Below are 26,994 nucleotides of genomic sequence, written 5' to 3'. Positions count from 1 at the left end.
AGCCCCCGCGGCGCCCGCTGGCACAGCCAATGGGGCCTCGAGTTCCCGCTGCGCGGCCGGATGCACCGCGATCGATCCACCCCCTGAGCCCCAGCCGCCTGGCCACGTGCAGTGGCGGGGAAGTCGCGCTTTCTCGGCGTCCTAAACCCGCCGGAAGGGCTGGGAACCGCCGCCCGCCAGGTAGTGTTACGTCCTGCAAAGAGATCGGCCCGGTTAACCCCCGTGGAATGCTGAGACCCATATTTCCCTGCGGCCGGCGGAGCTGTGGGACTTTAGAATTAAGCAAGTGAGCAGTGGGGCAGTACAAAATCGGACGTTTCTCGACAGAAAAGGGCACAACTCTATAACCTTAGTCCTAACAGTTGAATTGCTTGTCTCTCCAAATAAAAATGGTGATGGTGGTAAGGTATCCTGAATACACAAATTCACCTTTTAGAGAGTAGCATTTTACATGTTATGAAATATACTCTTTTCAGCCAATATTTTTCCCAAGACCGTTTACCCAAAGTGGAACGAAAACGGAAGGAGCCTGTGAGGAGGGAAGCAGGAAGCAGGGAGACAGGTACAATCCCGTGTGCCTGATCAACCAGCTGGTGAAATTTTAGATATTAAAGAGAAATAAACCTCACATGAGATGGGCTAGAACCCTGTAGGATCCATAAGCATAACTCCCCTATCTGATCAATAACTAAGCTTGTGCTGATAAAAAGAGAGGGCCATTTAAAAAATGGAAATGGTTGGGAGGAAGGGGTATAATGTTTCAGTCCTTTCTCATGGTCAAAGAAAAAATGAGTATTAAGTTTTCTTAGAAACTGAAAATGAAGAAAAAGACCCAACAAAGCAGCACTAATATAGAGATTTTATTTAAATTGTATCGAGTTTTTACAGCACATTGCATGTTTGTCACAACGCAACTGCACAGTTTGGATTTTTGGCCACATCATGTCACTTACACCCACAAGAGCTCTGAAAGGAGTATTTGATGAATACATCTGAGCTGAGAGCCCAGAGTCTCTCTCCAAGGCCATGCAGTATGTTCACTGATGGGACAGCCCCTCAAAACAGCCACACAAAGTAGACAGATACAGTCTCCTCAAACGTTGCCAATCGAAGTGCAGTGAAAGTCAAGTTAATTAAAAAGCCACTCACAACTGGCAGTAAATTTTAATGACTGAGAAAATGCTTAGAAGAATTTTATGTATCGAGACAAGGAATAGTTTGTTATTTTTTCAATGATCTCAGGAATTTCCCGGACACAAAATCTCCATTATTCAACTCCATTTAAACGAAAAAAAGTTCCGCTAGACTGACCTAGATACGCCAAAACTTTTTAGGTTACATCCATGGCAAGTATAAAAGCACAGATGCTTCTCAGTAGGGCTGAAGAAAAGGTCAGGACAAATAACAGTTCTTGTTCTAAATGCAGATCCTAGTTATTTTCGAATGAAAATTTTTTTTCTAGGAAGAAGCATGAACAAGTAGTAGTTAGACGGCTACCATAATTTTAAAACAGGGTAAGCCTAAGGGTAATTTACCTTCCATACACCAACGAATTAAGTAAAATATATAAGGAAATCCTAGTGGTTTCATTATAGGTCAAGGAGACTGTATCTGTCCCAACCACAGTACATGGCTATATCACTGTATCTTTTGGTTAAGTGCCACTGGTACATATTAAGATGGAAAAACAAAAACAAAAACAAAAAAAAACCCTTTGGTCCAAATGGACGCATTTTCTCTCCCAATTTTGGTATCGAGGCTTTATTCTCTTCTGTTTGGGTTCCATTGTTAAGTGCACAGAAATAGACAGCAGCATTTGTACTGAAACCCTCACATACCAAACAGCGTATTCTAGGAGGTAAAAACCAAACACTAGATTCTACCCTCAAGGTGTCAAGTGTTCAGGATAAGAAGCAGTGTGACCCAGAGGAGGCAGCAGCCAAGGGAAAGAGGACATGTGGGAAGAGGGCAATGGAACAACAACCAAAATAAACAGTGTTTTATTTTCATGCCAGGAGAGGATCAAGGTGTAGCTCCTGTGTTAGCACCAGGACAACTAGGAAAAGTCAGGCGCAAAGGGTAGGGCACAATCAGCAAATATTTCACAAGGATAATTTCTGCTTTTCCCTTCTCATTCTTCACAGTGCATACCTCGAAAGCTGCCACTGAGTAACAAAGACTCCTGCCTTCACAGCTCAAAGTAACTGATTTCTGCCAGGACTGAACGCCAGCAGAGTTTTCCTCTGCTCCCAAAAAGGTCTCACTCCCTAAAACTGTCCCCCTAAACTGAATATTCACTGATGCTGGCTGATGAGCCAAGTGAAAAATACAGCAAAACCTCCACTTGCTGAACCAGTCTTTAAACCAAACTCCACAGAAAGACAGAGCTAATGCAACTAGAGGGAGTGCCTCTAAGGACTGAGCCTTCATGCACAGACACAGAGCACAGAGGTACAGGGTATAGTTCATTTCAAATAGGATAGGAATTCCTATCTTATATACTATAATCTGCCTTTTTCAAGGTGGAGGAGAGATGGATCTGGTTATCATTTGGAGTTTGGTTATACATATGCCTTTCTATTGCTGTTTGGGGCACACATCACCAGGCAGTATCTATGAAATCATCATCTTGTGACCCCAGGAGAAAGAAACTGGAGCCACCAACTCAACGTTAAGCTTCCAGACTCTGGGTCTGGATCAGGACCATTACCCCAAGGTAAGGGTCTCACCAGTAGAGGACCTCCTGCCAAATTGGAATTCCTCTGCTCCAGTCTCATGGTACCAAGGAGGATTTCTCAAGACTGTATCTTTGAGCTCTGTGATTCATGAGCCACACCAAGGAACCTTCAAAACTACACCTGAAGCAGATCCTCCCTTCAAACCTGCTAAAACTGGACAGGTCTTCTCCTCTGGCATTCAACTGGAAGCTGTGGCAATGGGTTTCTTCAGATGTTGGCTCATGAGTTCCCTGGCCCGAGATACTTGGATATGTTCGTAACATGAGTTACAGACGAGAACTGGATCATAGAGTTGTTGATCAGGAATGGGCAACTTCAGGTGGCAGCAGCCAGCACAAAATACATTCCCACAATTTCTGCCAAAGCACAAAGAGGGGAGAGTTCATCAGAAATGCCAATATACTGGGAACGAATGATACTCTGAAAGGCCTTACATGAGTAAAGAAAAAGTTGGGAGAAAACAAAAATAGTTCCTATTAAGATATCTCCATTTTCAGGTTAATTCAGTTTAGTTCATAACTATGTCCCTCAGTAGGCTTTACGAGCCATACTGAATCATAGGCAACATCTTACCTGCAATGGTGTCTGCGTTTGGCCAACCAGAATTCACAGTCACAATTATAGCAATGTGATGCCATATGGTCTGGAACCCAGCGAGTCACCTAACAGAAGGCAAAAGGAAAAATCCCAGGTCCTTGTCAACAGAGTGGAAAAGCAACACTGCAACAAGGAAAGCATCCCAGAAGAAAATGACAAGGCCTAGGCAGCTACTACTGCCCTACAGAGAGACTCGGCTGGGGAAGAACAGGTCAGTCATCTCTGAGAAGTATGAGAACTCACTGGCTTGCAAAAGGACCTGCCACATATTTGCCTGGACATACCTCAGTCTCTTTCTTATCAACAGGTTCCCAGCTTGCTTCTGAAAGGCAGTCTTCACTGTGATCAGAACCAAAATCTTCTGTATCACTGCCATCTGACTCCTTCAAACACGTCTAAAGGAAAAGCAAAGGCATCACCACCATCATCTTCATCAGCGCTAACATTCATTGGTTACTATGCATCAGGCACTGTTTCTAAGTGCATCACATGCGTGACCTTATTTAACTCCTCACAACAATCTTATGATGTATGCTATTATTATCCTCATTTTACAAATAAGGAAACGAAGCCATAGAGAGAGTTAAGAGCTAATAGGTAGTAAACGTGGGATTTGGACCTAGCGTCTGGCTTCAGACCCAAGCTCTTTTTTTTTTTTTTTTTTTTTTTTTTTTTTTTTTTGTGGTACGCGGGCCTCTTACTGTTGTGGCCTCTCGCGTTGCGGAGCACAGTCTCCGGACGCGCAGGCTCAGCAACCATGGCCCACGGGCCCAGCCGCTCCGTGGCATGTGGGATCTTCCCGGAGCAGGGCACGAACCCGTGTCCCCTGCATCGGCAGATGGACTCTCAACCACTGCGCCACCTGGGAAGCCCCCAGACCCATGCTCTTAACCAATATGCTCCATCACAGTATGGAAAGAATATTTCTCCTGTTACATTCTAAATCGCAAACTACAGCCCACAGGCCAATTTGGCCCACTGCCTGTTTTTGTAAGTCAAGTTGGAAGACAGCCACGCTCAATTCATTTACACATGGTCATTATGGCTGCTTCTGTGTAAGACAGAAGAGCCTAGTAGCTGCAAAAGAGACTATATGTCTCACAAAGCCTGAAGTATTTACTGTCTGGCTCTTTACCAAACAAATTTGCTGACTCCTGTTCTAAACCATCACCCTGAATAGTAAGAAGTTGTTAGCCCTGACCATCCCACCAGCAGAGGAGTGGGCAGCAGGCAAGGGGGAATGTCCTAGAGCTGGCTTCTAGAAGCTCCCCGAGGGCTGCTGTGCCAGAACCCAAGGCCTCCTGACCCAGTGAAGCCTAGATAGTCCTCATCACCTCTCACCTGGCTGATTCCAAAACATCCTAACCAGCCTCCCCATCTGGGTTTCATCTGCTTGACACGCTGTTGCTAGGGTAGTAGCACTCTTTTTAGTACTCAATTGTTTTTTTTTTGGCCGTGCCATTCGAAGTCCCTCTAGGGTAGTACTCTTAAATGCAAATCTGATCATGTGACTCACTAGCCAAAACTTTTATTGCCTTGAGGGTAGAATCCACACAACACAGGCACTCAGGCTGACCTTTCTAATCCCTTTCCACTTCCCAAGGTCACCTCCCGCCACACTACCAACTCCCTCCCTCACAGTCCCAGCACAAGTGTGCGCGCATGCACACATGCGTGTGCGAACACACACACACCCCTTTATTCAAGCCATACCGCTGGAGTACCTATTGCCTCCATGCTTCTGCAAATGGTATTTCTTTTTCACTCTCTACATGGCTAAAAGCGACACATTCTTCAGCACTCGGCTCAAGCATTAGCTTCTCAGGAGAGACTTCCCCGAAATTTGACTCCACCCAGGCCCCCAACACCTGATGCTTCCCTCAACACTTAAGAACAGCATTCTAACTGTCTACTTGTCTCTCCCAATAGACTGTGAGCTCCTTGCGAGCAGGGACTACGTCTTTCATCCTACAGCCCAACCCCCTAACTCTGGCACACAGCAAGTACCCAATGAATGGATATGGAATGGGTGAAAGGCTGGACGGAAGGACAGAATGAGTGGCTGCGTGGCAGTAGGCGAGTACTTACAAAATCATCCTCGTAGTCCATGGGGGGCTCTGCTGGAGGGGCGCAGCAGTGGCGGATATCCAGCCTCATCTGAAGCTCACGCACCTGTCGACGTAGCTGTTCCACCTCTTGCTTGTACCCCGCTTCAATCTGCCGTAATCTATGCTGGATCACATCCGTGGGAAAGGGGAGTCCATCGTCATCCAGGTAGAGAGGAGGCACTGGAGAAGGGCAGCTTAGGGGAACAGGCTTCGTGCTGGAGACCTGCTTTGGGTGACCAGACAACCACATCTGGTTGTTTTTTCCTCCTGGACCAGTACAGTGTCCATTGGAATGAGTAGAACAGACCGGTGACCTCACCCCTTCTCTCTGAGCCCACTGTCCCCCGAAGCAAGACCCTGTTGCCCGCATCTGCTTACTGCTCGACCTCTTGCTACAACAGCCGTAGGAAAGCAGCCGCCGAGGGGTGGTCTCCCCACTCGGGAATGAAGTCACCATCCCTTGGAAGCTGTCCCAGTTGGACCCTAAGAAAGAGAACTCACTGATCTGGCTCTGAGAAATTGGCTTTCGGGCCAGTTCCAATGGCACCTTTCCAAAGCGAGGGTTTTCCAATAACTGCCCATTCCTATTATTCCCTCTTTTGCCCATGTCTTCTTCCCCCTGAATCAGATCTGGCACAGAACCGGGCTGTTCCTGGTGGGAGACACTTGCCACAGACCCTGGGGGGTCTTGGTTGAGAAAGTCGGTGCTTGGGTCTGGAGGAATTCGGCAGGTAGCACTCAGTGGGTTGCAAAGGGTGCCCAGACCGTGAGTTGCAGCACCTCTGGAGGGCACACCTAGCACAGAGTCTAGCTGGGCCTGCTCGGGGGCACCTGTGAGGGAGTCCTGGGAAGACTCAGGAAAATCACAAGTTCCATCACGCTTGTTGGAAACAACTTTAGAGAGTGCTCGGACAGCTGCTTTTTCAGGACAATGTTCAGGTGGCTCCTCTGTGCCATCTAAAGTCCTACCCAGCTCATCCTGGGCAGGAGGGTCTGGAGCTGGTGCCTTAGTCTCTTCTAGGACTTTGAACTCAGGATCAGAGGTGCTGCTCTTCGTTTCCTGGGGCACTGCAGCATTAAGCAGCCTGTAACTTGGAGAAGAGCTTCTGTGACTCTTGAAAGGTTTATTGCTCAAGTAGTCTTTCTGGCTGCTGGGCAGAGACGGAGGAAGAGCCATTTCTCCTACAGTCTGCTGAAGACCTCCTAGCCCAGATTCCACGAAGGTTGCCTCTGATCCCTCAGGATTGCCATGCCAGGGCTCCAGGCCTGCTCTGGCCTCCTGACAGCGGTTATTCAGGTTGGGGTCACTGGACGTGCGCGTCAGGGGGCTGCTTGTGTCACAGGCAGAAAGAAGATCATCCACAGATCTCGTTTTAGGTAATCTGGAATGACAACACACCACCTCCAGGTCAGGAGCTGAGCTACCTCCATATACAGGAATTGGGTCATCAAAGCAATCAAAGCCAGAGTTCACAAGAAATAACAACATTTAAGATTACAGATGACCAATGTGCACTGCAAAGAGTCTGCTCTGCAAAGAGTGGAGGACATGAACTCCGGAACCCAGGCTCTGTCCTCAGCTTTCATCAGTCTCACCCCACACAGTCTCCCTGGCAATCTCAACCACTCCCGTGGCTTCAACTGCCTTCTAAGCTGATGCCTTCCCAATCTACCCTTCAGGCCAGGACTACATCTCGGCCTCACACCTAATGTCCAACCGCCTCTATCACACATGGCAAGACAGAAAGAAGGTGGGTTCTGGAGCTTGACGATGCTGGCTCTGACGCTGATTAGCTATGTGACTACAAGTAAGCTATTTAACCTCTCAGACACTTGGTTTCTCTCCTCCATAAAATGACAATAAATTACCTTGCAGAGATGCTACGAGGATTCAAAATATAGGCAACCAACCGCAAACTAATTAAGACTACACTCACAGGACTTCCCCAGCGGCCCAGTGGTTAAGACTCCGCGCTTCCACTGCAGGGGGCCCAAGTTCGATCTCTGGTTGGGGAACTAAGATCCCACCCACATGCCGCAGGGTGCGGCCAAAATAAATAAATACATACATAAAGGCTACACTCACGACTCCTCATTTTTACAGCTTTCCTTATTATAAATTATCCCTCCATCACAGGAGTAACCAGCACAGCTTTTTACAACCGCTTAGTGGCCGCGTGCTCCTATGAGTCCCAAGTCAGCACGGAAACTTCCCCTCGCGTACAGCACGCAAAGTTCTAGAGGCATTCTGGCACACCAAAGGGGTAACAGACATTTGCAAGAATGACCGCCCTAATTTTTAAAGTTCTAAAGTCCTTGGAGCAACAAAACTTGAGGGAAATTTGCCAGGAAACAGTGGAGACTTCGCTGGACTCCTATTTTCAGACGCCTCAGTCAGCCCAGCCCACACTGAAAAATCCCTCAAGGGTGCAGTTACAACAGAGCTAGCTGATTTTTTTTAAGTGTTTGGTTTTTGAAACTTATTAATACTTCTTTAAAAGTATTCTTGTGTTTGATTTTACTTTCGTGATCAATGTGTGTTTGTGTGGTAACAAATTCCAGGAAGGCAATGACAACAGTTACAATTACAGTCTCTGGAGTCCCACAGCAAGAGCTTGAATCTCACAGCTTGGCAACTTGTTAATTTTTTTCTTTTTTTTTTTTTGTTTTAGTTTTTACTATGGAAACTTTCAAACATACAAAATAAGTAGAGAGAAGAGTGTGAAGAAATCCAGTGTACTCTTTATCCAGATTCACCAATAGCAACAGCCTGCAGTCGCCCACAGCTGACGCCTATGTGGACCGAAGGTCTAATTAATAATGCTGGTAGAGACAATCATGCCTGAGGAGTTTGGAACCACGAGAGAGCTCATCCAGCTAATGTGGTCAGGGAAGGCTACACAGACAGAGGAGGATCTGAGCTGGGGAGAGAAGAATGGGTTGTTGCACTTTAATGGAAGAAGAGGAAAGAGAGCAGGACGTTTCTGATCTAGGGAAAGGTAGAACCGAAGGTGAGTCAGGTCAGCTGTTAGAGAAACCATTTCCTTTAAAACCCTTATACAACTACTGCTCTAAATCCAACCCTATCTCGAACTGCCTGCAGCATACCTCCTGTGTGCTGTCAAAATATTTCAGTCCCAACCTGCCGGTATCTCCTCCTTCTCCCTGAACTGACGCATCTTCTCAACTTTTCAGTGTCTATAGGTGGTACTAATATCCTCCTCCTGGTTTCTAAGCTCAGAGACTTGGGACCTTTTTTTTTTTTTTGCGGTACGCGGGCCTCTCACTGTTGTGGCCTCTCCCGTTGCGGAGCACAGCCTCCGGACGCGCAGGCTCAGCAGCCATGGCCCACGGGCCCAGCCGCTATGCGGCACGTGGGATCTTCCCGGACCAGGGCACGAACCCGTGTCCCCTGCATCGGCAGGCGGACTCTCAACCACTGTGCCACCGGGGAAGCCCTGGGACCTGTCTTTGACTGACCTCTTTACTCTTCACTTCCACCCTTCAATGTTCAGGCAACTCCACAGAGTGCTAATGACTTCTCAACAACGTCTGAATTTAATCCTTTCTCTTTTCCAAGGACTCTTCCTTTCATATCAGAATTACAACAGTGCTGGCTGGTCTCTGTGCCTCCAACTACATTGCTCACTGATTAATTCTTGAAAAATCCCACTGTTACCAGGTCACAATGACTTACTATTGACAACTGAATCAAAATAAACTACTCAGGGGCTTCTCTGGTGGCGCAGTGGTTAAGAATCTGCCTGCTAATGCACGGGACACAGCTTCGAGCTCTGGTCCGGGAAGATCGCACATGCCACGGAGCAACTAAGCCCGTATGCCACAACTACTGAGCCTGCGCTCTAGAGCCCACGAGCCACAACTACTGAGCCCGTACGCCACAACTACTGAAACTCACGTGCCTAGAGCCCGTGCTCCTCAACAAGAGAAGCCACCGCAATGAGAAGCCCACGCACCACAACAAAGAATAGCCCCCGCTCACCACAACTAGAGAAAGCCCACACACAGCAACAAAGACCCAATGAAGCCAAAAATAAATAAATAAAATAAATTTATAAAAAACAAAATTAACTCCTCAGTATAAAAGCCCTCAATGAACTATCCTGTTTATTTCTTTCTATTCCTCAAAATACCTCTTCCCAAACCCTGCCAGCTCCAGAGAGGTGGTTCTTCTTTTTAAAAAAATTAGAAACTCTCTCATGCTTCTAATTCTTTTGGACCCCTCTCCACTAACCTTGTTACCAAGCTCATAACTCCCATTATTCCATTCATTTGTTTGTTCATTTAAGCATTTACTAAATCACCTATTATGTGCCAGGCCCTGAGCCAGGCACTAGGGACAGTAAAAAGCCATGGTTCCTGCCTGGTCTTCCACGAAAACGTCTCTGAGTAAACAGTCACCCTATGACCCCTTTCTTACTTCTCATTTCTCTAGTAGCTTTGAACAAGACACATTCTTATTCGCTTAGATGCTAACTTAGAATTGTTCTCTAATTGTCCTATGCCTGATCTTACAGCTTTTTAAAGGTATCTTATAGGATCAATATCTTCTATGTCTTTGGTACAGCCCATAAAACCCAGTACAGTACTAGGCAACTTGTAGGTATTTAAGAGACATTTATTGGTTTGAAAACTTAGGTATTGATTTAAGGCCATGGTTGTTAAATGGGTCACAGAACTTATTAAGAATCTGATAAAAAGTTATGGCCCCTCTCCCTAGAAAAGCAAACTTATGAACCTATACCCAAATTCTGCATAGTTTGTGGAAAGAGAAAAATCACAGAATTCCTGAAGCCTATCCATAGGCCCCTGACAACGGACACAGCTCCAAAGACCCTAAAACTAGTAACTTGGGGGTTGGGGTTTTTGTTTTCCTTTATAATATTCAACCAATTATGTAAGTTATATTTTAATTTTAAAAACCTTCCACCAGTAAACAAAGATCAAAGTTAGAAATGCACATATGCTTCGAACCAGGCATTTTCATTTCTAAGAATTTATCTGGCAGAAACACCAGCACAAAAGCAAAGGTATACATATACGGTAACACTACTGAACTGTATACTTAAAAATGGTTTAGGGGACTTCCCTGGTGGCGCAGTGGTTAAGAATTCACCTGCCAATGCAGGGGACACGGGTTCGATCCCTGGTCCAGGAAGATCCCACATGCTGCAGAGCAACTAAGCCCATGCGAAACAACTACTGAGCCCATGCGCCACAACTACTGAAGCCTGCACACCTAGAGCCCCGTGCTCCACAACAAGAGAAGCCACCACAATGAGAAGCCCTCACACCGCAACGAAGAGTAGCCCCCGCTCGCCGCAACTAGAGAAAGCCCGCATGCAGCAATGAAGACCCAACACAGCCAAAAATCAAGAAAATTTTTTTTAAAAAATGGTTTTGATGGTAAATATTGTATGTATTTTACAAAAAAAATTTTTTAAGATATACATATAAGGATGTTAACTAAAACACCCCTTATAATGATTAAAAAATGGGATAAACCTAAATGACCAATCGAAAACTGGTTTTATAAATTTTGATGCACTCTAATTTTGGACTACTATGCAGCCGCTAAAAACAATACAGCAGCTTTATGTGTGCTGTCATGGGTGACATCCTGACACACAGTGGGGAAAACAATTTGCAGAACGGTACGCAAAATATGATTGGTTTTGGATTTAAAAAATGTTTCTACACGAGATTGTGAGAGTGGCTGTATCAGTGTAGAGATCAACATCTGGAAGTGCACGCACCAAAGCGCCAGCTGTAGACACCTGTGGGGACAGGGAACAGGGAGGCAGAACTGCCATTTTCTACTGTTATACTGCTTGGCTCTTTTTAAAAACAAAGAACAGATATTACTCTTATAACTTAACCAATCTCCATTCTACTTCCCCCCAAATATTCAGCCAGAATATAACTTTAACTTTTATGTCTCCCTTTAAATTCTGAGGGAGTAATGTGAAGGCTGTTCTCTTTCTGGGAACCCATTTCTCTGGAAGCTAATGCTGGACATAGCAAAGGTTATTACTAAGATAGCAAGGTTCCCACGCCAGTGAACATCGATCAAGACCATTCCCACAAGTCTTCCTGAAATAGTCCTTTCTGTTCTGTTCTCCTCTCCCCTGAGTCTGTCACAAAGGGTAATAGCAGCTTGGAAAAAAGGTAACCACTCTTATCTTAAGGACGGACCTTGGGAACATACAGAGTGCCCTCCAAGCTAACTACGAGTCTTGGGCCAAGTTTGGCCTTCAACTGGCTCAAGAGGTTGCTTTAAAATATCTCATAAAAGGAAAAGAACAGCATTTAGGCAAGACACAAAGCAGTTGCTGCCTCCCTAGGGGAGAGAGGAGAGAGCAAAAAGGGCTCTTCTTACCTGTCCAGAGAGCGGCCAGAGAACTCCTGGCTCTGAGCCACCGGGGAAAGGTAGAGGTCCATGCTCTCCTCCCCGAGTGTGCATGGAGATGACGCTGGCAAGTAAACAGCTGTCCAGAGGTGCAGCGCCCGGACGTGACACACGGGGTGCAGGACCTAGGGAAGCAGCCCCGTACGTGGGTTCTGTGAGATGTTTCAGGGCCCCCTTCCTTCCTAAGCCTCTGGGCCCGAGTCCTTCCCGCTGACTCGGCCTTTTCTCCCTGTAGGTCCCCAAGACGCACCTACGGGATAAGGGTGCGGACTTACCATTTCTGAGCCTGATGTGTAGAGGAAGTTGTGGAAGTTCTTATTGCCAGCTCGCAGAAGGGCCCACACGGAGCAGGTTCGCTTGTAGATGTTGCGCTTCTCTCGCTCACAGGGGTTGTTGGCCAGGAACGTGCCGTAGAGACAGGAGTACGTGTGCTGCACCAGCTTTACCTAGACGGCCAAGACAGCTTGCACCGGGCCTGGGCTGCCGGCCCCCACCCTGGCCTCAGGCTCACGGACTTACCAGGCTCACGGACTTACCAGGAACGCTTCATTAAACTCAAACAGGCAGGGAAACTGCTTGAGCAACTGGTGAACAGAATCGAGCCACTGGAGGAACACAGGGCACTGCTCGTTCTGGTCCTCTGCGTTCTCCTGGTGGCCGCAGCGGTCTCCAAACTTGTGCCCAAAATCCAGCCAGTCAGATTCTACTAACACTTGGAAACCCTGCAACAAAGAGGAGGTTCAAGTATAGGGTCTCTCTGGGAAGGCTACTGTGCTCCTTCCAGGGATGCCCGAAGCAGGGGGCTGGCAGCTTCAGAGAAGAACATGCCCAAACCTAGAAGAGGACTTAAAGCCACCAGTGTCCTCTATGGAAAGATCCCCCAAACGGATCCAGAGGGCCTAGTACCTTCCCCAAACCCCCCCTTTCCCTCTGCTCTTTCCCACCCAACCCCTCCGAATACCTCCAACGTCCTGTAATACGGGTCCAGTAGTATTTTGGCCAGGGCTACGATCTGCGGCGTCCGGTCCCAGCCATCTGAGCAGTGAACCAGCACAGGCCGGCCCTCCCGGTCTACTGTATTAGCCACGAGCACAGCTGCCTTCAGCATCACCGACAGGTGCTGCAGCCATTTGGTGCTCTCCAGAGCCGACAACCAGCTACAAGAGAGCAGAGGTCACATCTGTCACTAAGGGCGCCAAGGCTACAACAGTCTCTCCGCTACCCACGGCCAGCCACACCTTAACACAGTCCCCAGTGAGAGCTGAAGCTAAGAGGCCCAGCCCATGGCCTTTCTGCCAAGAGGTGTCTAGCAAGAAGGTAGGGAAAATGGGACCTGGGGTGGACAAGACAGTCTTTGGATCAACAGAGGAATTTGGAAGCATCACACGCACATCTAGAAGCCACTTTCTCTCCCCAGTTCTCTGCGTCCTTGAGGACAACTCATCAAAACAAAAGGAACCCAGTGTCCTGTGGCCGTTCCAAAGCGTTGGCTGAGAAGTGGAAGAAGTGTTCTTGGAACTAGCCCATTGCACCTAGGCCCTCGGGTTTCCTGTGTCTCACACTCCCCAACTCCCCACCAGACCTTCCAAGCACGAGAAGTACTGGGTAAGGGATGAAACTGGAGGGTGGATGGAATCAGAACAGGGAACACCTACTTGCTGGGATCGGGCATCTGGCTACACACAGCGCGGAGGTACTGGAAGCTGTTCCGGATGGCATGGATGTTGGCCATTCCCATGAACACGACCTCACAGTTGGGGTAGTACTCTGCACACATAAGAGGAGAGTGGAGCATAAGAGCGTGTTCTGGAAACAGGCATCCAGGACGAGAGCAGCCCAGTGGGCAAAGCTTCCCTGCAGGGCAGAGCACTCCAGGACGGGGACTCGATACACTCTGGAGATCTCAATACCCTTTTCCCTCCGGGTGCTCAAGTGCCGTAAGCTAATAGTGATGACGATAACCTCAATGACAACGATGCTCGAGGACTACTAGTAATGACGACATATAGTAAATCCTCAACAAACAGTAGCTGCCCTGTGCCAGTAACTTTATATATGTAACCTCTCTATCGCCCAACAACTTTGCAAGGCATGTTTCAGCCCCACTTTACAGATGAGAAAGTCAAACTCAGACAGATTAAGCAATTTAAGCATAGTCCTAGCCATTGAGTGGCAGAGTCCTGATCCCAGGCCAGGTTTGTTTGGCTCTTTCCACCACACAAGCTGTCCCCAAAGCCACCAGAGCACAGGCTGGCTGCAGTCACTGAGGTAACAGCAATACCTTCACATTCACAACCTCCACCCTTGGCCCGGTTGGCCACCGCCGCCGTGTAGGATCGGGCGTCCAGAATCAGCAGCTTCTGGGGGGCAGCTGTGCTCTCCACTCCGGAGCATGCAGTCAGGGAGGAATCTAAACACACACACAGCAGGGAGAGGACCCTGGGTCGGCCATCTGCCCAGGCGCACCCCACCCTGGGGCACTCCCTTTGATGAGACCCCTCACACGCCATCACCTTTTCGTCCCCACCGAAAGACAGGGACCCAGACACCTTGTGTGTTGTCGTCTTCATCCCACCCTCTCACTTGGAGCCCAGGAGGCCAAGGTGGGAGCCTAGTCCCCAGGGGGCCGACACCACCCACACCTTACCGAAGTCAGCGTCACATGCCTCGCCGGCATCACTATTCCCGGTGCTGACAGAGCCCCCAGTGGTCCTTGTCCCTGGGTCCAGGGCACAGGCTTTAGCAATGGACGTGACTAAGTACTCATCATCGGCATTGCGCCAGCCCCACCAGCTGATCTCGGGCTGGCTGCAGCGGGCGATGGCAGCCCCGTTGCGTAGGTGTCTGACAAAACAGAAGAAACCATCAGGCCCTTGGCCTTCACAGCCCACAGAGGCCCACTGCTGAGACCCCAGGGGGCCAGACCAAGACCTCCAGAGTGAACAGGGGCCACCAGATCATCCAGGCTATGATAACAGCAACCAAAAGCCCTTAACATCTCAAGACGGCTTTACAGTTTACAAAGCACTGTCACACATATTTCTCAAATGCGCTGTGTATTCCCAAGGTGACCTTGACTCATCAAATCTGCACAGCACCTGCTCCAGGTACAGACACCCAGCAGGAGAACAAGCCTGGGCCCAGAGCATGAACAACTCCAAACCTCATGGCTACTACCTGCCTCACAAATGTTTTTTTGTAAAGAACCAGGCAATAAATTTTCATCTTTGGGAGTCACAGCCAATCTCTGTCGCACATTCTTCTCTCTGTGTTTTCTTTTTTTAAATAACCTTTTAAAAATGTAAAAACCGGGACTTCCCTGGTGGCGCAGTGGTTAAGAATCCGCCTGTCAATGCAGGGGACACAGGTTCGAGCCCTGGTCTGGGAAGATCCCACATGCCACAGAGCAACTAAGCCCGTGCGCCACAACTACTGAGCCTGCGCTCTAGAGCCCACGAGCCACAACTACTGAAGCCCGCGCACCTAGAGCCCGTGCTCTGCAACAAGAGAAGCCACGACAATGAGAAGCCTGTGCACCGCAACAAAGAGTAGCCCCCGTTCACCACAACTAGAGAAAGCCTGTGCGCAGCAACGAAGACCCAATGCAGCCAAAAATAAATAATTTTTTTAAAAAATGTAAAAACCATTCACAGCTCACAGGCTATACACAGAACAGGATACAGGCCAGATTTGGTTCACAGGCCATGGTTTGCCAACCCCTGTTCTAAAGCAATGTTTCACACACACACACACACACACACACACACACACACACACACACACGCAGGTCCTAAAAAGAAAGAAAGAAAAAAGAGAGAGAGAGAGAAAGGAAGGGAGGGAGGGAGGAAGGAAGAAAGGAAGAAAGAAAAATGTGTAAACTCCCCAAAAGCCTCGTCCTCAGGAGAAAGAAAACTGAAGCAGTTTTTCTTTTAAAATTATTTCATAGCCACTTCCCGGAAGAGTGTCAATTCCCAGTCAACCACACTGCCACAGACCTCCACTTCTGACTCTCCTCACTGCACGAAAAGCATCCCCCCACTTCCCCGGCCCCCACCGCCTCACCTATACACAACCACAGGGACCCGCTTCCAGGAGCGGAAGGAAGCCACATTCTGCAGCTCTTTATCTGTGATCCACACGGGAACCAGCAGCTTCTGGGGGTAACTGGGGCACAATCTGAGAAGAGACCAGATGGGGTCATGGAGCTTGATTAAAGACCTGTGATCACAAGATCCCCAGGGATGGCCCTGTGGGCAGAGGGACCAGGAGCCCTCCTCCCCTCACAGAGCCAGGAGCTGTGCCCACCGTGCTTTATCCACACGGGGAGGAAGTCTGGGTCTGGACAGGTGTTCTGGTTCCCCACCCAAGACCCTCTCACTTGTAGTTGCTGTTGATATGCGAGACTCTCCAGACGTTCTGCAGGTCAAAGCCCATCCTCGCAAGCTCGGCCTCCTGCCGACATCGTATGTGCTCTCCTGCAACACAGCCCCCGTGCCTGTCAGCATCCAAGGGCACGGGGTCCAGGGCGGAGGAGGGGTGAGAAGCAAGAGACAAAAAGAAGTCTCCTAAAGAGAGCAGCCTGGCCTCACCTGGCTGACACAGGTGGGTGTGCTGGTCCTCCTCAGTCAGCCCCAGGCACCAGGCATGGTAGGCAAAGGCAAACAGGTCCTCAGGCTTCGCGGGTCTCGCCGTGGCCCGACTTAGCCGCGAGAGCCACTCTTGGCACTGCTTGAAAGTGGAGAAGTGGCACCTGCCAGGCAAGAAGCCACGAAGTGAGGCAAGAGGTGAGTGAACTCTGGGGCCATAAGGGTCAAAGACCCAGCCACAAAAAGGCTGTGGGGAGGGGAGACTGCAAAGCAGGAGGTAAGGCATGGGGACCCTGGGGAGGACCGGGGAGACTGGGCAACACCCAAGGGACATTGTCTTGCTGTGACAATTCTGTTCCCAAGAACTCTCGTCCTTGAGACGTAAGGATCCCCTCTAACGGGGCCCGACCATTTCTTGTATCAAATCTGAATGCTATCAGATCTGGCCCTGAATGTCTGCTACCCCTTGTGTCTTCTCCCATGACTCTCCAGCACAAACCTTCTGTTTCAGGGAGGAAGTCCTACCCATGTCATTCCTGTCTCCTTGGTTTTTCACTTCTGCTTAATAATGTCTCCTCTCAGCCTAGCCATGTCCTACTGATACTCTGAAGAAAGTTGCAGTCCCACCTCTTCCTGGAGGCCTTCCGAGCCTAACCCATTCCACAGACCCCTTCCTCTGTTATTCTTAGTATGCTGGGAGTATTAAACAGTAAGTTTTCCCAGAGCATATTGCCACAGGCTAAGTCTTCCTTTAGCAACTAGACTTTAATCTCCTTGAAGGGAAGGGCAATGCGGATTCCTGTTCTTAATGCCTACAGACCCGAGTACATGGCAGGCTCTAAACTGGGCATCTTTTTTTTTTTTAATTAATTTTTATTGGCATATAGTTGATTTACAACATTGTGTTAGTTTCAGGTGTACAGAAAAGTGAATCAGTTATACATATACATATATCCACTTCTTTTTTAGATTCTATTCCCATATAGGTCATTACAGAATATTGAGTAGAGTTCCCTGTGCTATACAGTAGGTTCTTATTAGTCTGGGCATCCTTTTAATAATCCTTGGAGTGATTCCTCTTTCTCTCATATCCAGTCTGTCAGCAAATCCTATCATCTCTCCCTTCAAATATCTGACCACTTCTCACCATTTTGATTGCTACCAACCTGGACCAGCCACCATGATTTCTCACCTGGGTAACTGTAATAGCTTCTTAATTAGTCTCCAGTTTCTGCCCTAGCTTTTGTCCCCAACCTTCTTCCATCTTTTCTCAATACAGCAGCCAGAGTGATTCTATAACAGACCACGTCACTCCTTTGCTCAAAACCCTCCAGTGGTTTTCTCACTTCCCTCAAAGTAAAAACCAGTCATTATGACAGCCTGACACCCCTCTTACCTCTCAGATCTTGTATCCCACTATCCTGACCCACTTGCCCTCCACTCCAGCCACACTAGCCTCTTTGCCATTCTTCCATTGTGCCAGGCTCATACCCACCTCAGGGCCTTTGCATGCACTGTCCCCTGTCTGCCACACTCTTCCCCCAAATACCCACATGGTCACTTTCTTCAAGTCTTGACTCAAATGTCACCTTTTCAGTGCAGGCTTCTCTGGTCACTTTGTTTAAACCTACAACCTTCACCCCCATAGCACTCCGTATCCCCTTTCCCTGCTTTATTTTTTAACTTTACATTACCATGATTTAACATATTTTACTTACTATTTACCACTCCTATCTCCCCACTGGAATATAAGCTCCATGAGGGCAGAAAATTGTGTGTTTGTTCCCCGCTGTATCCCCAGTGCTTAGAACAGTCTGGCATAGAGTAGAGTGCTCGATAAATACATGTTAAATGAATAAATAAATGAACCAACAACAATGTGAGTGCTCTGCACCAGACATCACCCTATGTGCTCTCAGATGCATCTTCTCATTTAATCCTTATGAAAACTCCGTGAGCATTATCCCCATTTCTTTAGGTCAAGACACTGTGGATCAGAAAATTGACCCCCCAACCCAGACAAGGTTTTCACTGTTTCTTCCAAATGGGGAAAGGGAGGCAGTATTTTTCCTTTCTTGCTCCAGAGAAACCCTGCAGCAGAGAGGTCTGGACAAGACTGGGGCCAGAGGACCTGAGCGAGGCTCCGTCGTTCTCACCTCACCACTTTGGAGTCCTTGCAGGCGATGTGCAACTGGAACATATCACGGCTCTCCACGCTGTCAATCATCCGGAGGGGGACCTGGAGAGGAAATGCAGACTGGCGCTCACATCCCCCCACTCCACATCACTGCTCATCCCCGCCCCCACCCAGATGCTGATGTATCAACAGAAGGAAGGAAACCAACATTTACTGTGGGCCTCCTAGGTGCCTGGTAACGGTGCTGGGTCCTCTACATATGTGACCCCAATTAATAATCACAAGAAACCACAAGGCAGGTGTTTTCACACCATATTATTAAGGAGGAAATTGCTCCTCAGCTGGGTGATTGACCAAGGTCACACAGTTGGTAAGTGGCACTCTTCCAACAAAGCCACTGTGCCCCTAGCAACAGAGTGAGGGAAAGACAGAGAGGGGAAGGGAAAATTAAATGAGAGAGACAGAAAGATAGACCTGCCGTTAGAGGAAGGACAATAAGAAAAAGAAGGGAACCCCAACTCTTTGGAAACATGATCAAGTGGAGCATTGGAGCAATCCCACCTTGAATTTCACAGGGATTCTGGCTTGGGTGTGGGAGAACAAGACAGAAACTCACGTTGATAACAGAATCCTTGAACTTGATATGCAGCCGGTAGTTGGAGATGGCAATGAGGGCATCGGCTGCGCGGCCCAGGAACTCCACTCCCTCACCCTGCAGCACTGTGAAGGGCACCTGCCGAGGGGCAGAGGGGCCCTCAGTCCAGAAGTCAGTCACCTCTCCATCCCCTCTCCAACCCCTGATCTGTAGGATCTCCTCTGGAAAAGCTGGGCCAAGGCAGGACAAAAGTTCTCTCCATGGTAACAGCACCAGACAACAGCTATACAGGAAAGCTGCCTTTCCTTCCCTGGGGCCAAAGTCTCCATAATGCACATACAGACAGGCTCCCCTCCCTCCAGAGACCAAGGAGCAGGAAGCCGGAGCTCCCACACTAGATCCCCTTGGAGATATTTGGGGTGCGGGAGGGAAGGGAGGGTGTTTTTTAACCAGGCAGGGAGCTCTACCCACCCTGGGCCCCCAACTCTTCCTTACCTGCAGATTCTCCTCCTCTTTCACTAGTTCCTTGGGGGGGAACAGATCCTTGGCTTGGATGTACTCCAGGCTGGGGGGCCCCTCCTCACCCTGTGGGGAAGGCCTCAGCCCTAAGTCACCAGGCTCCGCCTGGCCCATTAGGCCTCATTCTGCTCCCCTCCCCTCAATAAACCCACATACACCCCATACACACTTATAAAGGTTCTGGTCACCAGAGAATGGAAGAGAGACCTGGTTTGGTGGGAGGGGTGAAGTGGAGGGGGAACTCAATCCTCTCAAGCCTAAGAGAAGAGTAAGGTCCACAGAGTAACTGGGAATCTGCGCTCCTCAAAGAGGGAATCTCCTGTAGAGCCAAATTTCCCAAATGAAGGAGAGAAAATGAAGGAAAAGAAAGGCGAATGTAAGGGTAAGACAGAAGTGGGAATGGAAAGTGCTGCCCTTAGAAACAGGAACCAGGTGTGCAGTTGGTCACAGAGACAGGAGGGGACCCAGGCCCCTGAGGCCACCCCACTGAGGCTTCAATCTGGTGGGTGAAGGAGACAAAGAGGAGTGGGTCATGGGATTCAGTCCCAAGCCTCTAGAGGGCCTTCACAGATGCTTTCAAAAAGAGGATGTGCTTTGGAGCTGAGCTTCTCTTCCAGTTAGGCCCGCACTGCTAACAAGCTCCTGCCACCTGCCAAGCAACCTGCCTGACTGCTGATCTGAGGGGAACTCCTGAGGAATACCCACAGCAAGCAGAAGTAACTCCTTCCCAGCCACCAGGGAGGGAGGGGAGAAGAGGGGATCCACGTGCCCGGGAAGAACCAGGGGACCCAGGACAGCCAGGGGAGAGAGAGAGAGGAGGTCTGGCAGATATTGGGGGGGGGGGAAGGGGATAGATAGGGATATCTGAGAGGACAGATGGGGGAAGCTGGGAAGGAGCATTAAACCAGAGGGGGAGGGGGGGTGGCCTGGGAATGATGCAGAGGTACGGAGGCCTGCAGAGGCAGAGAGGCAGGGAAGATGGAGAAGAGAGGCTGGCTGGGGGACAGTCAAGGAGAAAAGACAGGCGTGTCAGGTGAGGGATGGAGTGGTGGAAGGGGGAGGGGACTGGAACCAGGGAAACAGCTCAGACATCCTGTGCTCCCCGACCAGCCCCCTAACATCCCAGACGGCCTACTAGCCACATCCCACATCCCCAAGCAAGGATGCAGCGGGTGGGCCCAAGATGGAGAGGCGGAGGTAAAGGGATGTACCCCTGCAGGGCGGGGCCTGAAGATCTGCAGTCAAGGGCAGCGGCTTCAGGGCTAAAATGATGGGTCACAGAATTCCAATCCCCGTCCTTCCACAATCCCCGGCACCCGAAGATTAAAGCAAGTCCAAGAAAGAAAAGGGATTATGTCCCTTCCCCTGCCAGGGCCCTTGGTAAGGGGGATGGGCTGAATTTCGGGATCTCAAGGGCTGGCCCTGGGAAGGGCGGCGGGTGCAGCCAGCGTCGGGGTCCCCGGCCCGCCGCAGGCGGGGCCGGCACTTACGAAGCAGCTGAGCATGGAGCAGGAGACGCGGGCGGTCAGGCTCATGGTCGCGGGCGGTCTGGGCCAGCGCACATGTCCCCGGAGCCGCTGCGCTGCCCGCCAGTCTCGGGCGTCCGCCGCATCCCGGCTGCGGGGCCGGCCAGGTGCAGCCGCTGCGGCCAGGAGGCGAGCGCGGGCGGCGGTGCTCGGCGCGCGCCTCTCCCCTCCTCTCCACAATGGAGCGAGCCCAGCTCCGCCCAGGCGAGGGGAGCTCCCCGACCTTGCCGCGCCGGGAAGGCGGGGGCGGGGCGGGTCCCCAGGCCCCGCCCACAGCCCCCTACTCCTCCCTCCCCACCACCCCTCCGCGGCGTGGGAGCGCGTCCTCGGCGGGCTCCTAGGGGCTCCCAGGAGTCTGGGCTGCGGGACTGCCCCGCCCCCCCCACGGCGTGGGAGGGGGCGGCAGGACCGCCTACATCTTTTCATTTCCCATCTTCCCACGTGAGCCACCCCACACCACTGTTTCAGACGTCTGTCCCCACGCCCTCCCCTCCTCTTTGAGTCCCCCCAGTGCCTGCTCGGATTCCCAGGATGAGGCTCACCTCCCTCCACCCGAGGCCCTTTCCAGTTTCTAGGCTTCCTCCTTTCCCTCCAAAACCACCACTCACCATTCCCCAGTCCATCAGTGTCCTCCAATCCCCTGACCTCACTAATCCCACTCCCTTTTTGCCCCTTAGAATGGACACTGGTCTAGTGCCAGTTTGGTCATTACACACTCCTGAGAGGAAAATTCTCTGGGTTTTTTATTCCAAGGTCCCTGCCCAGCCCTACTTCTTCAGCTCCTCCTCTCCCCTTGTTTCACATCCTGTGTCTTCTGGGTAAGAAAGTCCTTCTTGGAGAAAGAATTTCTTAGGCTTGGAAAGAGAAGTGCTGGAACTATAGACCACAGAAGCTATGCAAAAACAAAACTCATGGAGGAGGGAGGGAGTTGGGTAGAGGGCCAGAGAATAAGGGGCAGTGATAAGAGGCTCAAAATGTCACCAAGAGTCACAGAAGGAACCGTTTGGAACCCCACACTCCCTGTCCCTGGTAACTTTCAGAAACCAGGGCTTTTGTTTCGGTTTTGGTCTGGGGGGGGGGAGGGAGGAATAGGAGAAAAACCTGACATTTTATTAAGCGCCTACTATGAGCCGGACATGTTTCAAACATTATCTCACTAAAACCATTCAACTCCCAAAGAAATTAGACTTCAGGCTTACAGAGAAAGTATGCAATTCACCTAAAGTACTTAAGTGGTGGTGCTAGAATTCAAAATTAGACCAGGCTGACTTTTCATTGCATCACAGAAGAGAAAAAGGAAAGGGGCTATCAGTTGGTGGGGGTCAGGACCAGCAGGCTTTCTGAGAAGAGACCAGAACAATACTGCACACCCCACACACCCATGTGTCTGTGGAGGAAAAGAGCGAGTCCTCTCACCAACTGAATGCCTTGACCTGTCCCTAAGCACAGGGGACATGTGAAAGAAATAAAGAGATACAGCCAGAGCAAGGACCTGGTCTGGACCCAGGCTTGTAGCTCCCCACTCCCTTCTCATCTCACTGCTTCCTCCCAGCTCTCAGGGGTTAAGGGGTTCCCTGAACTTGGGGTGAAAGAAGGGCAGTTACAGTTAGTGGAAATTTTATGGGATCATTATAACACACACACACACACACACACACACACACATACACACACACACACACACACACACACCCCGCCCCCAGTGATATTCTGGGCACCTTGAGGGTGCTCTCCTGCTATATATTCAGTCAGCTGTTGCCTACAGTAGCTTAACAGACAGCAGGACCTTGGAGGTAGAGAAGCCCCACAGTTTTAGTGGAGTCGCTCCTGATACAGCACCCACAATATTCAAGGGACCCAGTAGGAAGTACAAGGATCTTGATATAAAGGAGCCCTTGCTTTTCAGACCAGAACAGAGAGCTTCACCCAGGGACCAGGAGAGGCAAGAGAAGGGCCATTATGAAGAGCTAAGGGAGCCAGTGGTAGTGTGGGGAAAGCATGGCATAGCACATACAGAAAAAGATGTCTAGAGGCTTCCCGTCCCCGTGCTGTATATTGGCTGATGTTTTGCAGCCTAAGGAAGCCCTAATTTATCTCCAGGGCAGATGAACCCGCTTAGTTGCTGAACAGAGTAGCCTGGAGCTCAAGGTCCAGGAGAGGCGGGCAGCTTCATGGAGAAAGACACAAGGATTACAGAAAACACAGTGGTCTGAGGAAAGCGTACTCACCATTCTACCGTGGTGAGGGTCCTGGCTACCTGCTTCTCACTGTAGAGCCCGAGAAACATAAGCATAAAGAGCAACATTAACATCACCATAGAATCAACAAATGCCACACATCTACTCCTGAACTTCCCCACAACTCTTATTTGCCTTCCTCGCAGAGCATCCAGCCTCTCCACAAGTCACCATGCTAGACAGAGGCAATGGGAGCTACATGAGGAGAAGGCAACAAGCGACTCTGCAGGGCATGAAGGCAGCCATCAAGTTCTGGACCAGGACTCAAGAGTCCTGATTCCCAGTCCCAGAAAGAGAAGTAAAACACTCCAAACCCTGTTCTTTGTGGGAGAGCAAAAGAACTGCCAACTCTGAAGAGAGAGAGGCTGCCCAACCAGGGCTCACTTCTGGCCCTGGTGGGAACGTGAATCCACAAGAGCGCTCTGCCAGCCTCTGAGTCTGGGAGTAGCACCCACCTGACCTGTTTGCTGGGGGCAGAGTCCAGAGCAGAGGACAAGAGGGAGGGGACCACAACCTATGATCAGACGGCAGCAGGGCTGGACATGCCTTGCTGAGTGTACTTGACACCAAGTGGGGTGCAGGTTAGTGGGAGGAGGCCACACAACGGGGACAGAATCAGGCCAGTGCAGGCCTCAGAGTCAGTACCTGTCAAATGGGCCCAAGCAACAGAAATGTCAGGATGGGCCTCCTTGGCCCACTTAGGGAACCACTTAGGGAACCAGGCCCAGGTTTCACTGACATTTTTCTTTATGCCTGCTATCCGAGCTCAGGGGCAGTCCAGCAGTGCCCCGCAGAAGGCTGTGGGGATAAGAGTCTCCATCTGTGGCCCTACCTGCCTCCGTAATCACAGCCCACCCTCCCCATGGGGGAGCCAGCACACTGCAAGCCAGAGGTGCTGCCTCACCGCCCACTGGCAAGCAGCCTCAGGGAAACGGAGAGAGGGAGAGACGAGGACAGGCCTGGGAGGCCCAGGGTTCCCGGACCTAGGTGATCTGGCCCCGGGGGGGGGGGGGGGGGGCGGGTCAGGCTGACAGGGGAGCCCAGGTACCCAGGTTCTAGGGGCGGAGCCTAAAGACTCGGAGGCGGAGCCCCGAATGACAGAAGGCGGGGCTCACGAAAGCCGGTGGGGCCGGGGCGGGGCCGGGCAAGACGCGGTCGTTGTGGCTCCCAAACTGGCAGTGCACGGGGCACGGTGACTCACCCAGGTGGCGTCCGCCCGACCCTCCGAGGCCGCGCTCTCACTACTTCCGTCTCCCGCAGCTGCGGAGGCCGCGCAGCTTCGACCCCACCACGGTGCCCCTCTCCCCAGCCAATCCTATCTCTGGCCTGTGCCCACCCTGGCCAATAGCCACACCAAGTCCCGCCCTGCCCCCCACCACGCAGCCGCCGCCCTCACTCTTCACGCCGCTCATTGGTCAAATTGGGCAGACGCCCTCCCAGCCTTTAGCCTATCGGGTGCCGGAAGACGAGACTGTACCTGGAGGGAGGAGGCGCGGCGCGGGAGAGGAGACGCGACCAATGGGAAATCACAGCGCGTCCCTGCGGTAGCCAATGGGAGAACAGTAAAAGGGGGGCCGCTAGCTAAGGCGCCAGGGGCCGGAAGTGGGGGCGGTCTGTCGCCTACTGGTAGCGCAATTGAAGGCGGGGCCTTGTAGGGACAGAGGCCTTACAGCCACTTCCGGTGACCACCCCGCCCCCGGGTTACTTCTCAAGTAGATCTCCGGTGGCACCTTAGTTTATTCATTTTCCGTTTTGGTTTCGCCGCGGTCATCCGTCCCAAAGCTGGAAGGGAGAGAAAGACCCCGAACGCTAAGAGAGGAGGGAGGGCTGGGCCTCAGGCTCCGTCTGGGTCTTCGACTGGCGCGGGGTGGGGGAGGGTTTCCCTTCTTCCGCACCTTGACGTGTTCCTCCAACCTTCACTTTTCATCCGCGAACCGACCCTGCTCTCCGTGACCTGAATGAACGGTGCCTTCAGTTTTGAGAAGACCTCTCACCTGAGAAATAGGACTGAGACTGCCACGAGCTAGCTGCGACCTTCTGGTCTGTAAAGGGTGTGGGGAATAGGACTCTCCCGACGATCTAGCTCTTCGCTCCTCCCTTCCTCTCTCCCACGGGGAGCCAGAGCAGGCAGCAGGGCGGTGGGTGGCCGCTGGAGGTCGCCGTAGCCCCGAGATACCACCAACCCGACAGAAATGGAGAACAGTTGATTCAGATTCTCAACCGATAGCTTCAGTTCAGGAGTGGGCCTGAATGCTTTAATAGCAGGCCCCAGGGCCATTATGTCCTCACATGTCTCTTTCTTATAGGACACTGGGACTTTTACTACATTTAGTAAATTCCAGGAAAACTGGAACCTTACCTGTGTTCAGTGCTTTAACTCCAAGGTTTAAAACAGTGTTTGTTGGGACGTCCCTGGTGGTGCAGTGGTTAAGAATCTGCCTGCCAATGCAGGGGACACGGTTCGAGCCCTGGTCTGGGAAGATCCCACATGCCGCGGAGCAGCTCAGCCTGTGCACCACAACTACTGGGCCTGCGCTCTAGAGCCTGCAAGCCACAACCACTGAGCCCATGTGCCACAACTACTGAAGCCCACGCGCCTAGAGCCTGTGCTCTGCAACAAGAGAGGCCACTGCAATGAGAAGCCCACGCACCGCAATGAAGAGCAGCCCCCTCTTGCTTCAACTAGAGAAAGCCCGCATGCAGCAACGAAGACCCAACGCAGCCAAAAATAAAATTAAATAATTAAATAATATAAAAATTAAAAAAGAAATAAAAGTGTCTGCAAACTAGCAGATGCTTAATAAATATTTGTTAAGTGAATTCTTCCAGGACGATGATTGTGCCCTATCCATTCCCAGCACTTACTATAGTGTTTGGTGATTACAGGGGTTTCAGCATTTGTTCAGTGCTCTATCACAGGCTTCCTAGAGTACAGAGCTTAATTCGTACTACATATCCCTTTTCCCAAATCAGGGGAAATACGAAGGCTGCATGCAATTAATGCGATGTTTTCTCGGGGGAGATATCAAAACCTAAACTTCTATGGGGTTGTCAGTACTGTATGTGATAAAGATGAGAGGGGCTCCATATAACAGAGGCAGGAGAGATACAGTCAGGAGGATGGACAGGCCAGGCTGGATTCTGGGCACGGACTGAACCCTGTCATGAGAGGGGAAAGTTTTCCCCACTCTCCCTTCCCTACTAAAAGTCAGAAGCCAGCACCCTCCTCCAGCAACCTTTCAAAACGGGGTCCTAGGATCTTCTTGGTTTCCCTGAGATGGTAAAGATACAGACAGTGGGCTTCGCTGGTGGCACAGTGGTTAAGAATCTGCCTGCCAATGCAGGGGACACGGGTTCGAGTCCTGGTCCGGGAAGATCCCACATGCCGTGAAGCAACCAGGCCAGTGCGCCACAACTACTGAGCCTGCACTTTAGAGCCCACGAGCCACAACTACTGAGCCCCCATGCCACAACTACTGAAGCCCGCGTGCCTAGAGCCTGTGCTCCACAACAAGAGAAGC

At 50.6% G+C, this 26,994-nt stretch overlaps 1 protein-coding gene across 7 annotated transcripts; it reads right to left on the bottom strand.

Annotated features, from left to right (window-relative positions):
• Window positions 1-844: 844 nt before the first annotated feature.
• MTMR4 (myotubularin related protein 4) lies at window positions 845-26,991 on the bottom strand. Of its 7 annotated transcripts, XM_059996952.1 has the most exons (22): window positions 25,833-26,991; window positions 25,369-25,427; window positions 25,204-25,255; window positions 24,951-25,012; window positions 23,465-23,503; window positions 19,687-19,776; window positions 19,213-19,329; window positions 18,616-18,698; window positions 16,463-16,623; window positions 16,252-16,348; window positions 15,936-16,049; window positions 14,521-14,717; window positions 14,155-14,283; window positions 13,529-13,640; window positions 12,835-13,030; window positions 12,410-12,595; window positions 12,149-12,319; window positions 11,844-11,998; window positions 5,424-6,825; window positions 3,620-3,730; window positions 3,312-3,400; window positions 845-3,094 (listed from the first exon to the last, which is right to left on the bottom strand). In XM_059996952.1, the coding sequence occupies exons 5-22, from the start codon at window positions 23,465-23,467 to the stop codon at window positions 2,917-2,919; spliced, it is 3,591 nt and encodes a 1,196-aa protein (XP_059852935.1). In that variant the 5' UTR covers window positions 23,468-23,503; window positions 24,951-25,012; window positions 25,204-25,255; window positions 25,369-25,427; window positions 25,833-26,991; the 3' UTR covers window positions 845-2,916. The 7 variants fall into 7 exon arrangements, with proteins under 7 accessions (XP_059852935.1, XP_059852930.1, XP_059852934.1 ...); XM_059996947.1 differs by lacking the exon at window positions 24,951-25,012 and having other exon boundaries at window positions 25,369-26,991; XM_059996951.1 differs by lacking the exons at window positions 24,951-25,012; window positions 25,204-25,255; window positions 25,369-25,427 and having other exon boundaries at window positions 25,468-26,991.
• Window positions 26,992-26,994: the final 3 nt, after the last annotated feature.

Source organism: Delphinus delphis, chromosome 19, assembly GCF_949987515.2.
Source record: "Delphinus delphis chromosome 19, mDelDel1.2, whole genome shotgun sequence".
In the NCBI taxonomy this organism is placed as follows: Eukaryota; Metazoa; Chordata; class Mammalia; order Artiodactyla; family Delphinidae; genus Delphinus; species Delphinus delphis.
The sequence above is the reverse complement of the archived record's forward strand: the minus strand, read 5'-3'. Positions and strand labels throughout refer to the sequence as shown.